The sequence below is a fragment of the Limulus polyphemus genome, unplaced genomic scaffold, assembly GCF_000517525.1.
Source record: "Limulus polyphemus unplaced genomic scaffold, Limulus_polyphemus-2.1.2 Scaffold7803, whole genome shotgun sequence".
NCBI classification, from domain to species: Eukaryota; Metazoa; Arthropoda; class Merostomata; order Xiphosura; family Limulidae; genus Limulus; species Limulus polyphemus.
This window is the reverse complement of record NW_013673413.1, coordinates 14,472-31,323: the sequence shown is the minus strand read 5'-3', so window position 1 is coordinate 31,323 and position 16,852 is coordinate 14,472. Positions and strand designations below refer to the sequence as shown.

Genomic DNA, 16,852 nt, shown 5'->3' with positions numbered 1-16,852 from the left:
GAACAAACTAATGTATTAGAAAAACTATACTGCAAATTTTTAAATCTTAAGTGAAAAATGTTAATGTTGAAGAACAAGCGCATCTTGATTCTAAAGTTCCAAAGTTTTAAAACTATTAATAGTACCCAATTATTATAATAATATTAATATTCACAATGAATCTAAGTTTCAAATGGACAGCAACTGCCTGTTGTAGAAACCTACAAATGTAAAGGACGACATTTCGAAAGTCTTCTGCCTTTCGTCTTCAGGTTTAAGACGGAAGACTTTCGAAACGTTGTCCTCTACATTTGTAGGTTTCTACAACAGGTAGTTGCTGTCCATTTGAAACTTAGATTCATTGTGAATATTAATATTATTATAATAATTGGGTACTATTAATAGTTTTAAAACTTTGGAACTTTAGAATCAAGATGCGCTTGTTCTTCAACATTAACATTTTTCACTTAAGATTTAAAAATTTGCAGTATAGTTTTTCTAATACATTAGTTTGTTCTGAGTATTGAATTTGGTTAATACTTTTTTGAATAAGTATATATTACATATATGGTATTAAATGGGTGTATTTAAGTTAGATTACAAATATATATATATATATATACATTCTTTTTTTGCATTAATTTAAAGGTGATGTCAGTTGTCTAATATAAATTGTCTTCTATCAGCTTGCTAATTTGTATATTCTTAATTTTATTTCTTCTTTAAAATGTAATCAAACTTAACTTGAACCTTTATTTTTTCTTATTCTTATGAATAACATTCATAAGGAATAATTAGTAAAATTAATGAAGTTTTTTATTGTTATTAAACTTGCAAGTAGTTCTAGGTATGTGAGGTTGTTCAGAATGACTATTAAATGATAAATTGGACAAATAATTGGTGTATGAGATTTTATCACAGTGAGTGTGAAGTAGTGCCTTTGGGTTATTATGATTTGGATCACATGTTTAGTAACAACTCAATAGTGTGACTGAAGAAAAGGAACTTGGCATGGTGGTGGATAAGTCACTTCAAGTTAGCCATTGAAGCAATGCTGTGTTGCTTATAGTAAAGCTAGTAGAATCTTAGAATGTATGTATATAAGCATATTGACTGCAAGTCAAAAGATGTAATTATCTCTATAATATCACCTTTTACCTTATCTTGTGTCCTCCACTTTTCTTACTTATTGAGGAGGGGTGGGGGCAATGGAGACAAAGGAAGGGTTTTTATTTAGTGGTTAGATCACAAAGTTACATATCATAGCTAATTTACATACTTTTTCACAACAATAACATTGGTATGTCACTGCTAGAAGATTATGTTAGTTTCACAATAAAACCATACTCAAATTCTATGTGCTCTGGCTAGAAGGTGAGTTAACACTTTCATATAGCTAAAAATATCATACTGGAACTAAACGATAAAAGGAATAACGAATGAGTAAAAAATATTTAATTTTAGGTTGAATATTCAAAAATACATATATCAAGTACAAGTGAAAGGAAGTCATCAGTGCATTTTATTAGTTGCTGATAAACATCATTTGGAATTTTGTATTTAATTTTGATTATCTTATTTAAGAACGTGTGATGAGTTGTTGTTGGATAGCCATTACAATGATTCCAGGTGTGAAGGAAATATGGGAATCGGGTAAAATCTTTTGACATGCTTACTGGAGAAAAGAGCTTGGGGTAAATGATAGAGGTTTTTTAAGAGTTTTGAAGTTGATAAATCCACACAAAAGTTGCCAAGCTTTTAGTAAACATTACAAATTTGTTATACACAAAAAAATCAAATTATTTGATTAAGTTTTTTACTAAAGATTTTTCAGTGAATTTCAAAAGCCTTTACTGGGTCATTCTGAGTAAAAGGTGATTTTCATATTAAGAATAAAAATACTTCTTTTCACCTTACAGTTTTCGTATTTAATTTGCATAAATAACCCCTAGAACCTCCTAAGTATGTATCAAAAGTTTGTTCACATCTTTGTATCCTTTTAATTTTATGGTTTTCATACTGTATTTTTTGCCCACTGAAGCAGTATTTCTTGTGTTAAAAGCAATAAATCACAGCAGGAGCCCATTAGTTATTATTTTGTAGAGCTATTTGATTGCTTGCTGTAATGTTTCACAGAGCACTCAAACTCCTGAAAATTTAGATGGTTTATTTTACTGAATATATTTTAGGCTAAGCTAAGAATTTTCTAACTTTTATATTTCAATTAGTTTTATTAGAAATATATATATAACAGTAAATACAATATATATGCACAAAACAACCATTTGTAGTACTTACTGCATACTCAAGCTCTTTTGCACTTGAGTGAAAATTTTTGATCCTTTTCTATTAACCTCATTGAGTCTCACAAATTTGAGTGTCTAAAAAAAAGAATTCATATAGCTTTCAAATATGTATTTTAGAATACAAAAATATACATCATTCACTAAAATAGAATATCCCAAAACTACTGTAATTTAGTTACCTTTCTAAGTAAACTGTAAATAGGTTAAAAATTCCTTTAGCAATCAGAGCACCATAATATATTGATCATATGCCAAGCATTTCTCATGAATAGCTTATAGTGTGACAGCTAAACAACAACTTGGTATGTTTATAGAGAGGAGAATCTGCATTTTCTATTGGCTATAAACATATCCACCAGCTGTGTAAGTTTGGTTAGTAAATAATCTCAAAAGTCAGAGGAAAGGGCGGGTTTCTCTGGTTGGTTTGACAAATTTATTGACATCTCAGCAAATCAAGAAGATAGGAGATTTAATTTCTGGATTTTGAATGTATGTAGAGTTTGGTTTTTAATTCATTGGAAACTGCAATAGTTATTTTTGATGTTAGGGAATTAATAAATAGATATATTGGAGATCAGGTGCATCAAAAAGTGCATAAGAAAAATGAAAGTTGAAAAAGTTTTAATAATTTTTTTTAAAATTAAGATTGACTTGATATAAGTGCTCCTAAAATAGCAGCCACTCACAAAGGTTTTACAGCTAGTCAGACTGACCAATGGCTTCTGTCTCTGCTGGTCAACTAGCTTTTGAAACCACCTATGACTAGTATTTACTGATTGATGGAAATACTGAGCTTACTTTTAAGTTTGATAGAAATTACAATATTGAAGGAGTTTAAAAGAAGATTGGATGAGTATTTTAAAGATCAGTGTTAAGTATTAGAAAAGAGGTTTATATAAGTAGTTGTAATACAAAGTTGTATAGTCTAAATTGTCCAAATGCTCCCTTTTTATCTCTTGGTAAATAAAATTAAAAAATGGAGGAATGGTAGAGACCTTAATAATATTTTGAATGAAAGATTCTTTCATTCTAGTGTGTAACTGTTACTGAAAGACTACATTACATTCAGCATACTAGGAACTATGTATGTTGAATGCACCTGTCAGTAATTCTCGGAATTCTTCTGAGAAAAACTCTTAAACATCACCTGCTTAAACAGGAAGTGAAAGTCAGAAGTAGAAAATGTGAAATATTCTGATCTTTAAGTGAAGTCTCATACAGCATAAAGCTGACAGTAAATCAGCTTTGAATGTTGCTAAAGATGGAAAAGTCAAAGTGATATAGATGATACCTTAGAACCTATGTATTTAGTAGCCTACATGGGGAACCACAGGTAATAAAGCAGTGGTATAATAGAAAGAAGTTAATTTCCTGGTACTGTTGTAAAGAAATTGGTAATTACATTTATATATTACAAACAAATGTTGCATAAACATTTTCAAAAATTGCATTAGTTGAAATAGGAAATAATTTAAATGGATTGGAGGTTGGGTGGGTGGGAGGAAGTAAAAAGTTGTTATTAGTGGATTTCAGTCTAATTGGACTAATGTTATAAGTGGTGTACATTACATTCAGCATACTAGGAACTATGTATGTTGAATGCACCTGCCAGTAATTCACAGAATCCTTCTAAGAAAAACTCTTATACATCACCCGCTTAAACAAGAAGCGAAAGTCAGAAGTAGAAAATGTGAAATATTTTACATCAAACTGCAATCTTCATATGTATGTCTAAAGTTTATGGTTGTAATAAATTTGATAACTAATAGGTGATGTTTACCACTTGTGCATTAGATTTATTCTTCATGATATATATATGTCAGTAAAGAAAATTATTGTATAATGTGACCAGTGTTTGCAGAAAGCATGTATAATTAAGATGAGAACTTGTATTAATTATTTATATATATATATAAAATTCAATAACCTAAATTAATGTTTGCTTTCTCTCCCAGTTCTTATCAATTGTAATCATAAACTAAAATCATAGTCTTTCTAGTGTTCTACTTTAATTCTTTTTTTTTAATAGATTCAGCACAAGATGTTAACAGCTTGTAACTCTTTGATGTTGTATGGTTTGCATTCTTCTGTTTATATTCCCTGTTTTCTGACCAAACGGATAAAATACGTGTCAACAGATTGTATTAGCATTCAAACATTTTGCATTTAATGTTAATAGCAGTTTAATTTTATCCATTAAATATGCATATGTTTACACTCAGCCACTTATATATATAGAAGTCATTAGCATTTTTACCATTTGTTAAAAATATGCCCAGAATAGAATGATTATCCAAACAAGTGTTCATGTAATCTCTTCACCTTGAGATACTTAATAATATATTGAACTTTATATTACTAACAGTTCTTTAATAATTTTCTGTTTGTTTTCACAAACAAGTTTGTCAAATCATTACAAAAAAAAATTATGTATTTTATCACCTTGCCTGTACTTATGAGAAGTTATGAATTATTTGTTGCTAGAAATTAATTCTGTGAATTCTAAATTTGTGGGCATGTAGTTTATTGGAAACACAAATTTTTGTTTTTGAAATCTAGCTTTGACAAGCTGCTGTTTTTAATTATTTTTATCCCCTCACAATAGTACTTATGTTGCACTGATATTACACTGTACAAAATATTTTATTGCAAATTGTTGTACGTTTTAGGTGGTCATCTTGTTTGTCTTCAATATCTTCTACAACATGGTGCTAATGTAGACCTAGCTGACATTAAAGCCCAAACACCACTTTTTGTTGCTATTAAAAGAAAACATCTGAAGTGTGCACAAGTTCTCTTGGAAGCTGGAGCAGATCCTAATGGTGATGCTGGAAATAGATGTACTCCATTGTATATTGCTGCACAAGATGGATTTCTTGATGGTGTTAAGGTTTGTGAAAATATCTAGTCAGGAATAAAATATGTTGGTACAAGTTCCCCCCCCTTCCTTATGTTTTTACTTTTGGTGCATTTATCTTTGAATTTTGTTAAGTTTTTCCTATAAGTAACTTATATACACCCTGATTAAGAATGCAAAAGAAAAATTCCCATATGATAACTAACCTCTTCACCTAGAAATGCTATCTTCCTTGTATGTCTACATATGAGGTTTGCATGCCACTAGCCTTAATGTAACTCCCACTTAAATTCATGTGTTTTATGTGAACTGTGCTTGTGCATGATGATGTCACCAAGTGACAAAACCCCTCCACTAATAGGAGAGCATTACGATCTCCATACACAGTAATTACTTCTATGCACTTGTGATAACTCCATTATTTTCCTCAGCATTGCATTGGACAGACGTGTTCAAAATTTCTCATATGAGTTCAGTTTGTTGATATTTGTATTTGTTAACAAAAATTTTGATTTTGATTTTCTTTGGCTTTTGTTTCAGAAGCTTTAATTTTTTGTCATCAGTTCTTAACTGACAATAACTTATACTTAATCCTGTGTAAGTGACATTATTACACACACACACAGGCCTTATTTCTACTATGGCTTCTAGAGGTTTGTTCAATGTCAGGGACATTACAGTTATTGATCAAAGTGTTGTAGATTACCACATACTCACTGAGCCTCCTACTCCTTCCCATCCCATCCCCCAGAATTATTTCTCCTCAGCTCTGATTTTTTTTTCCATTATCTCAGTTCTTGGGGTTTACTGTGTCTTTCCTCCTTGCTTGTTATTAGGGTTTATATTGTTTTCTATCTTTAATAGCTCCTTTTTCACACCCAAATGTCTCGTACCTCTCATTTGCAACTTTTTTTTTCTGTCCTGACTTGTAGACATTCTTTCTTTCCTTGATTCCCTGTCTTTGGTATCTACTTTGCCTGCTTGAGGATCAGGCTCCTTGCCTTCTAATTTGCTCTTTGATTCACTGTTTTCATGTCTTCATCTCACCACCCTCCTTTATTCCCTTTCCTACCTCCACCTTTTCTCTGAGGCACTTAATCATATTCCAAAGGTGTTTTTTATAGAAGCTTGTTCCCCTCTCTCTGTCATCTTATCCTGTTACACTTTTTCTGCTCTGTCTCTACTTACTTTGTTCCCCATATGTTAGGACTCATTGGGTCTGGTTATGTTGATCTTTACTGCACACCTTCTTCCTTCTTGTATACATGGTATTTGTCTGGTTCCTTTTCATTACCTGGACGTATTTGGTGGTGCTCATTTCTCACTGAAGACTTGAACTGACATGGTACAGCTTCAGTCCTCATTTTTTTCCTATGTTTTTTCTTCTTTCTTAACTTTACCCTTTACCCCTGTTCCTCATCTAGATCAGTCTACTAACCTTCCCATTCCAGGTTCTAAGCTTTCTTCTTCTTCTTCTTCTCATCTCTCTCTACCAGACAGTAGTTCATTGCTCTTCTTATCTGTAACTATCATGTCGCATCCAACTCTATGGGTACCCATCTCTTCCCCTTCTTTTGCTGTTGGTCTCAATTTCTACCAACAGTCAGTTGCTATTTCTCCACCACTGTCTCTCTCCTCACTTCTCTTCCCATTTCATTTTCTCCTCCCTATAACCCCATCCATGGTCTTTTGCACGTGTTGAACACCTCCCTCTTGACTCATCTTCCAGATATTTTCCACTTTCTATCCATCAAATTCACATCTGCCAATCCCTTGCTCTTCCCTTCAACATGGTGTTGGCCCATTTTGTATTAATTTGTACTGTGAGGGTCTTTGCTCACCATATTCATGGCTCAGGGCTGGCATTCCTTTTCTTGGATAATTGATATGTATTAGCCCATTCTTCAATGATATCCTCTTCTCATACCTCCTCTCTTTTACAAAAGGTTACTCGGTTGGGGTGACTTGTCATGATATCTAACTCCTTTCTTACACCAGCTCAATGTTGGTACTTCTGGGCATTTTCTTCTTCTCTTTTCTCATCCAAGTTCAGCCTTGTCCTCTTCACCAGCAAGGTATGTCATATCTGGTCACCAGGATATGTGCTTCTCATTCTCATCCTGCACGAGAGGTTCTTTCACTTTTGGTGACTCTGGCTTCTCTGAAACTCCTCATGCCTTTGGGGCATCCACAATTGCATCTCTTTCAGTGAACCTTGCAGATCCAAGAGATTCTTTCTCAAGTTTTATTGTCCTCATTGGTAAACCTCTCCTCAAGGAATTTTCATGGTGAATGGACTGTGCCTATACTACTTCTGACATTCCCATACTAACTTCCAAACCAGATCTTTCTCTTCATCAATGCTTCACTGTCTGATTGAAATGAATCTCTGAATAAGAACATGGCTTCTGGCATTTGGATGCAGGGCAAGTGTTCATTCCATATAAACCTGCTCATAACTTATGACTGTTTCTCAGGCATGTTCCCATTTTTCCCCTACTGGTGGATCACTTGGTCAGGCTCCACTCTGACAATTCCACAGTAATTTCTTACACCAACCATCCAGAAGGCACCCATTCCAGGGCATTGAACCTACTCTTCTGAGCTCACTCATATTGGGTTTGTTTTGTTGCTTATTAACTGCTAGGAGTTAAGCACTTGGTGGCAGACAGCCTTTCTTAGCCAGTCTGTATTCTACCAATGGTGGTGTTCTCTACACCCACGAGCGTTTCATTGGATTTGCTCTGGGCACACTTGTCATAGATGTCTTTCCCACTCTTCTCAACTGCAGGCTTCCTCTTTTTTGATCCCTTGTTCCTCATCCTTTGGTTTTGACTGCTGATGCTCTTAGTCAAGCCTGTTCTCACATTTTTCTATATGCCTATTCCCTTCTTTGTCCCCCCCCCCCCCCTTGAGTCCTCAACTTGATATGCAACACTTCTTTTCCAATTCTCTTGTTGGAACCTGTTTGGCCAACTCAGCCTTGGTTTCCTTTGCTTCTTCACTTAGCATCCAGACCCCTCTATTACTTCAACCTCACACATCCCTATTTCATTGAAGAAATCATCCTTCCATCTTCACGTGTGGATTTGTCCAGTCCATCACCCATCAGGCCACACTATCCGATTGTATGGCGTTCTTTTTTGTCACTTTCCTGTTGCCCTTCCACTATGTTTGTCTATCAATGGCAGTGACAAATCTTTTACCATTGGTCTGCCTGCCACTTCTTTCTTCCTGGCCATCCTACTGGGAACCACCTTTCTGCATTTTTACCTAGATATTAGTCTATGGTTTTGTTAGTCTCTGTCATTGCTGGTTATTAATTTAGTGGCTTTGTCCATTGTGTTTCCCTTTTCCCACTACTACAGTGTGTTTCTTCCCCTGTTCTCTCCACTCTGTTCTGCTCCTTCATTCTTTTCCAACCCCCCTCACCTAATTGGAACCTACTGTGGTTTTGCGAGCTCTCATTTGTGCTGTGTTTGAGCAATGGCTTTTTACACTTTGTACCATCTTTCTCTCTTGACTTATTTCCTCCTTGCCTGCAATCACCATCATTTGGGTGTCTGTGCTATTGATACTTCTTTCACCCTCTTCCACTGCAGTTATGCACTTCTCTCCCCAGATTGATGTTTCCTACCTAAGATTTCTTCCATTCAGGAAAGTAACTGTACTTTCTGTTCTATCTCCTTTCCTTCTGTCTTTCACCTATATGATTGTTTGGACCCAGATCAGTTCTGGTATCCTGTTCTGGCTGTTCATTGTTGCTTATCACTTGCAGGATCCCCACATAGTCTGTTCTTAGGCTGAGACCACTCTTCTTCTTGGAACCTCTCTGCTTCTACCCTTACTGAATGGGTCTGTTTGCTCCTCCAGTGGGTATATTCGACTCTGTATGAATATTCACAGGTTATTTCACATTTGATTCATCACCTGACTTATTCTCTTGATTCCCATTTTTGCCCTTTGGACGAGATCCTCCAAGTTGGAATATGGACAACCTCACATGTTTACTTCTTGTTATCTTCACCATCTGGCTGTTTTGTCTCCTGCTGGATTTCAACTTTCACCAGTTTTCAATCAACCCACCATCTCTGAGAAGAGTATGTACATTTTCTTTTTGAACTCCTCTTTTCATTTCTTAGGATCCCACCAGATGGCTGGTGTTGCCTCCCAGGATATGCTTATTTCCTAAAATATGCATTAAGCCAGGAAAATGCTCATAATATCTGCCCTGGCTCTATCACTTGACATATCCTTGTGGTATACATATTTACTCAGTTATCTGATCCAAACCATTCCTATTCCATGTACTATGTTGAAAAAGTTGGTACTAGAGAAGTGTTCTGTCTACTTCTTTGGATCACTCTTGCTGGCTTTTAAAAATGGGGTTTTGTGGTCACCCATTGCACTGTCTCCAGTAAAAGATATTACTGGCTGGTGGTCCGATGGGTATTTGGATACTTCTCCCCCTTTTTCTTTGAGAGGAGTATGGAAGACCCTTTCTACTTACCAGTTCCTAGCTGTTGGGTTGTAGACCACAGAAAATCCTCACTGGCTGGGCTTAGCACAGTATGGTGAGAAGTGAGGCAGTGGTGATACTGTGCCCTCCTATTGCAGCCAGTTCCTGTTCAGTAGGATTGAGTGAGCACATGCCCTCTTCCTGCAGCCAGAGTCTATTTAGTAGAGTCAAGATGAGCATACAACACTACACGTATTGGCTCACCAACTTTGTTTGAAAGTGCTCTAGATGGTTATGTTCTCATTCTAACCATCCGTGTGACACATGTAACTCATTTGCCTCTTACCCCCTGACATTCCAGACGAAGAGTACACCCTGATTAAGATGGGATGCCGTTTCCCTCAGGTGTGCCCCTATGGAGCTCCTGCCATTGGATGTCACACTCAGTGGGCTTCCCTTCAGGTGCTTTCTGAAGACAGCTCATCTAGGTATTATCTTGTGCCAGCCCCTTTACCATTTCAACATGGGATTTTAACCTTTTTGTGTGAAGAGGTAAGTTATTGCCTCTGAAGTTAACATTTTCCTAATCTAAAAATGTATTTCTGATAGATACTTGCTTCCACACACATTCTTGCCCATCCTCTCCATTTCCAGTGCACATTGTTTGTGTTGGTTCCTCAAAGAATGAAGTTATGACAATGCATAGGGGAGATACTGCACATGAAGGTTGTGTCACTCTCCTATTGGTGGAGAGCTTTTATTATATGATGACATCATCATGCAGCAGTGTAATTCATGTAAAATGTGTGAATTTATGTGGGAATACCTCAAGGCTTGTGGCATAAAAATCTCTTAAGCAGATGCGTGAGGAAGATAGCATTTCTGTGTGCGAAGGTATCTATCGGGAACACGTTTTCAGATTAGGAAAATGATAACATTGATTACATCAAATAATTATTCAAGTAATAGACACACACCTACAAAAAAAGACAGAAAGGTATACTGCCATATAATCATCACCTAAAACTTCATACTTTCTGTCTTTGCCACCATGTAATTATAGTAAGTCTCGTACTCGCATACTATACACTGTATCTATATTTGCCATAGGACATCTCCCGACTGTCAGATAATCATGAACTAGAAATTCACACTTTCTATCTATGCCACCTTGTAATGCTAAGTCTTATACTCGTTCATCCTACACTATAACCGCATGAGCATTTGGAAATCTCATAATTTGCAATACTTACTGGGGACATTTATTTTTAATATTTGTATCAAGTTGCATTCTTTTTTATGGGGATTAATTTCTTTTGTGTGATGCTCTTTTCTTTTCAGATTCACAGATTTTTTAATTATTTTATTCCTATGTGGGCTAATCAATGAATTATTTTCTTATGTATATCTGTCTTTTCTAAATTTAAAACAGTTTAAGCTTTTCCTGTTTTGGGTTGTTTTTTTCCTGAATGTAGTCACAATGCTTGTTTGCTAAGCATTTCTCCTTAATTTTTTCTGCCCTAATATGCATTTTCTTCAGGTGAAGTTTGGAAGAAAAAGACTGGTGAACTTTTTCCTTTAATAAAACCTTTTAATTATCTTCTTCCTTTTTATGGATCTTAACTTTCGGGTTTCATTCTTTATCCAATGAAAAAGTTGATAACCCCTTTTTATCACTTTTTCTTCCTAAAGTACAGTAATGTTAGTGTATATGTACTGTCACAATGAACCTAGTCATCTATTTTCTTTGATGAAAATCTTTACCTTTGATATCTTTCCTTCCATTACTGTCGATGATGCTGATTCTTCACCTTAAAACTGTTTTACTGTGGCTGCACAGTGGCATTCTGCATGTAGTTAGGTATCAGTACCATAGCCAGACATCAAAAAGGATGAGGTAGATAAAGAAAGCATTGGAAGCTTACAGGGGCATTGGATCCATTTAAAAAAAAATAGTTGTTTTGAACAACCTCTCTTTATAAAGTACAATGATATTTTGCCCTCCGGTGGCACAGCGGCATGTCTGTGGACTTGCAACGCTAGAAATCGGGTTTTCATACCTGTGGTGAGCAGAGCACAGATAGCCCATTGTGTAGCTTTGTGCTCAACTTTAAACAAACAAACTATAACATTTCCAATAAATGGTTAAAACTATATCATACATAAAGTTTACTATACATCCTAATTTCTCGAGTTTAGCCAGTTGTCACACTTCAACATAGCTATGGCCATATCTGTAATCTGATACTTTAATTTTACTGCAGTGGGAGTAAAAAAAAAAGGTTTATATGAATGCATATAGCCTTGTGAGAGTTTTTATTTATGAAACATAAGTTATGAATATGTAATGTACAGTTTAAAGCTATTAAAATAACTTTGACAAGATTGTAAAGACTATTTTGTAATTTATTATGTTGTTAAGATTAACTTCTGAATTTTCTGACTTAAATTAAGGAAGTACAGTATTTCTCCTCAAGTTTTCAATACAGTTGTAACAGATTTTACGAACATCATCAAATCCTTCTGATGTCTTTAAAAGCATGCAATTGCTCTTTTTGTTTAGTTGGTTTTTGATACATTTATTTAACTGTTTTCTTTCTCTTTACCTATAAAGTTGGTGGGTGTACTCTTATGTTTGACTTTGGCTCTTAATTTTAGCCAACTGGGCTTATTTTTTATATTCAAATCCTTTAGAACTTATTATTAGACTAACATTCTATGCCCTTTTGACAATTTAGGCCCAGATGTGGCCCAGTGGTTAGCTTGTCTGAACTATGTATCTGAGGGTCTGTGATTTACATCCCATTGCCACAAAAACGTGTTCAGTCTGAACCATAACTTGATTCATCAATTTCTCAATATTATGATGCTTTGGGGGTTAAGCTGAGCTCTTTCTATGATTATGAATGTTCATAACACATATTGGATGTCTACTTTCACATGGGATTCACGTGAAGTACAGAGTTTCTTAATTTTTTATATAAATTCGTTTTAGCTTTTTATAAATTATTTATACTCTGGTCCCATTATACAGTAGTCCACTATACCATAGTTCAGTTTTAATGCAAACAGCTCTTGGCTCCCAAAAATTTTGTAAGCCTACTTGCAGCATTGGCCCCCTCAGAATGTATGTATAATCATGGAACTCAATAAAAAAGACATGTGTGACGGCTCCTCACTCACTACACTTAGCGAAGCCATCGCTATTTATAATACTTGGTTTGTTCAGTCCAAAATACAATAACAAACCTAAGAATTCAAGCACAAAGAATTAGCAAAATAAGATAAGAATAGTCATATGCTTCTAAGAAAAAGTGGAAGACCATTGTGACATCACAAGTGCTTGTTCACTGCATTGTTTATAAAACGATAATGTACGGTTTCTAATTGCATTCAATTTAGGATATCAGTAGAAGTTGTCAGTTTTGGTGCATTTTTGACAATCCAATCAGATTTATTTATTTATTTACAGTTGGTGATTATTCTAACCAGTCAAATACCAAAACAGCAAAAACCACTCATTTTTGTCCTGTAAATATTAGAAACAGTTGCTAGAAGTCACTCATTTGGTGATATATAACAGTAGTGATACGTTGTATCTAGGTTATCATTTAGCATAATTCATATGGCACAACAAGTGGCAATGGGGCTGGGCTCTGTTGTCTGGACTTGGGCTCCTTTATACAATAGTCCACCTGTAAGCTGGTCACACATCTTGGCTCCCATCATCCATGCTATAAGGGGACCCAAGTGTGTTGTTTCATATAATTGCATTTTAAAGTGTATCGTCTGCTGATTTGATAAGTGTTCACAGTGTGGGGATTCACTTTTAATTTTGTATGTATAATGACTCTAATTTATGCCATGTTGGCAGAAGCATCTTTTTATCCCTATACTTTTTCAAATCCCTGGAGAGGGACACACTTTTATATCTTAATCCTTGAATCCATCACTTCATATGGCTGGAATTTACATTTTCATGAAGATATTTTATCTTGTATCTGAATAAACAAAGTGAAAAAGGCCATTCTGTTCATCACAGTTACTCTTCCCCCAAATTCAAACTAGATGTAGCCTCTCCCAACAATGTGATTGTCTAATAAAAGTTTACAATAACTGAGACTAACTGTATACACCATATTATTAGCTGAACCATTCTAAACATATTTATTTCTCTGATGGTAAAAAAAATTAACTTGTAGAAGAACAAATTAGCATTTGAGCTTCCAAAGCTTGTCTTTTATCCCTTGAATATACCAACATTTTTAAATTATGTTACAAAATCATTAAGTAAATTTAAGAAACATTTTTAGGTATCTATAGAGAAGCATTGGCTAAATATTCTTTAACTATGGATAACCATTGTAGTTAATGGTTTGAGAATTAATTATTTTTAGTAATGTTACAATTTATAATTACACAGTATCATTAGACAATTTTATGTGAAATAGTAGTTTCAGATTTTTGTGTTTGTTGCTTGGACTTCCTTAAAGGTACAACTTTTGTGGTTTATTTCAGCTTCTTCTGAGATTTGGTGCTGACACAGAACTAGAAGATCGGCTTTTGGGTTACGTACCAGGTTTACCTCTACACACTGCTGCTGTTTACCATCATTTTGCCTGCTTTGCTACTCTTTTGCTAGCTGGAGCAGAACCTGATTTGCAAAAAATTAAACCAAAACTGCCTGTATCAGTCATTGCACAGTTATCTTTATGTCATGCAATAGTTCGCCACCATTGCCCTGAACCTTTTGCTCAGCTGTTGACTGAATGTGGAGGCAACATTTGGCAACGAGACAGTAGAGGGTATCTTGCCACAGAACTAAATCAAAATGAAGGAGCAAGGTTGTTCTTGGAAAAACAGCTTGGTAAAATATAGTTTATATCTGATATAATGACATTTAGATTTTTGTAGTAATTTTGTTATTTTGTAGTACAGTGATAAAGTCAGTTGCTTGACTTGTACATTTCACACTATTTTTAAAATTTCATAATGTTTAGTTTTCACATAGCACTCAAGGAGAATGTTTTTTCTTATACATAAATCATATAACTATATAAAAGGACAGCCACAAGGCTAAAGCAAATATTATTCATTTGAGTTACTATGGAAAAGGTCACAAAATGCTCTCATGGAATTTCATGGCATGTCAGGGGCGAGAGGAAGGGGAGGTGTTCAAAAAGCTTATAAATTGTTCAGTTACATCGTACTTCAGGTGACTTGCACCCATGGCTTTAAAAACTGACATCAGCACTGCATATTTCTGTCTGTATACCTTAATATAAAAACTGAGATTCTGTGGCAGATTAACTACCACCTGGGCCCCTAGGCTGAGCTTTAGTAAGGCTCCCCCTGATCTTGCCCCCCTGCCTCCACCCTTTGTTGAATAGAATAAACTGATGTTAAATTATTTTAGATAACTTATATCGTTGTACTATGGATAATGTACTACATGTATAATTTCATAAAGTTATATGAATCAGTTACAGTCCTTTTATTCATTTATTTTTCATTTTCTTTACATTTGTAGTTTAAAAAACTTGAGTGTTTTTTGGTTTACAAAGGTATCGATAACAACATGCAAGTTAACAGATCGAAGCATATCTGATTCAATGTGCATGAGTGCCAGATGACTAAGTTTCTCATCACTCATTGTTGAGCGCAAATAGGTTTTGATCCTATTCAGTGCCAAAAATGAATGCTCACCTGAACAGTTAGTGATCATTAAGGACAGATAAATTCTAAAGCAAATGTATCTATTTGGATACACCTTGTGCAGTCGATCTTTTGCCAAAGCTCGATACATCCCAGTGACAGTGACATCATCATCGGATTGTCCTTTAATGTACTTCTGAAAATGGACGAGCTCTTCCACAAAGGCCAAGTCAAAGTCGCCTGGATAAACTTGTATGAGGGTATTCGCTGCCTTTTTAAATGCATCGACGTCAATATTGCAAATACAAGAAATAAATCCAAATCGGTTGGACACAGATCTATATGCTTCAGTGCGTTTTTTAAACTCTGCTGATAATTTGTCTAAGATCGGTAAGTACACATTAATCTTGAAACTCTGGCGAGGTGAAAAATCTGTTGCCTGTACTTTGCCATCATATTTTGTTATCCTGGTACTAACTTTTCACTTCCTTTGCATTTCTTCTTTGTAAACTGATGTCCTAGCCTTTGCAATGCCTTCTTGCTCAAAGTCCTGAAATGAGTCATTGGTCCTTAGAGATATAGGCCTCCAAAGACTGCAGAAGTCTCATGCCTTCATTAAGATCTATTTCTGGGTTTTGTCAAAAGCTGGTTTGGTGGATTCGCTCCAAAATTGTTGCCCAAATGCTGAGAAGTACTGGATACTCCAGAGATTCCATTTTGCTTACAAGACCTCTGGTTTCGTGTCACGTGTTTGACTTTTCATCTGGATTGTCAGCAATGCTGATTTTACTTTCTCGTATCCCTGATCTAGGGCGGCCATAGCACTTGCGTGAGCAGACCACCGAGTATCACTATGTCTCTTCACAACTGCAAGATTCTTTCCAAGCTCACCCACAAGTATTTCCCACCGGTGGGTTGAAGCACTGAAGAAATTGTACAACTCTTCAACAAAATCAAAAAAGGCAGTAGCTTTCGGAATACAATCCACTACTGAATGACCGACAAGATTCAACGAGTGAGAAAAGCAAGGAATATAGTCAGCTACTGGATTTCTCTCACATATTTTACCTTGAAGACCATTATACTTGCCACTCATGTTGGAGGCATTGTCGTATGATTGACCTCTGCAGTTCTCTAAATCTATTTTTTCTGTTTCTAAAAACATCAGAATACTCTCGGCAAGTTGTTCACTACTGTGACCTCTGCAATCGAGAAATTTGATGAATCTTTCAATAGGACCACTCTCATGCACATATCGAAAAAATGCAAGACAGCCAATCCACATGTGAAATATCAGGGGTTGAATCCATAGATATTGAAAAATATTTGGTTTCTTTAAGTTCTGAAATAACTTTCTCTAACAACTTTTGTCCAAGCATTTCAATCAGCTCATCACATGTTGTGGATAAAAGGTAGGACACAGAGCCTTTACCCTTATATCCATTCTTTTCAATATGAGTTGCCAAAAAAGGATTGAATTGTGCTAGCAATTCTAGTGTCCCTAGAAATTTGCCAGTGTTTGGTGATCCGATACACTCGTTGTGTCCCCTAAAGCTAGTCCCCGCTCAGCAAGAAATTTAATTGTAGCAACAACCC

At 35.3% G+C, this 16,852-nt stretch overlaps 1 protein-coding gene across 1 annotated transcript in view; it reads left to right on the top strand.

The window, feature by feature from the left end:
* Nucleotides 1-16,852, top strand: part of LOC106474876 (ankyrin repeat and SOCS box protein 1-like) — a 32,578-nt gene that overhangs the window by 1,261 nt on the left and 14,465 nt on the right. The window contains exons 2-3 of the mRNA XM_013935572.2: nt 4,955-5,175; nt 14,120-14,468. Coding sequence (XP_013791026.1) covers nt 4,955-5,175; nt 14,120-14,468 — 570 coding nt within the window. The remainder of the gene's footprint in view (nt 1-4,954; nt 5,176-14,119; nt 14,469-16,852) is intronic.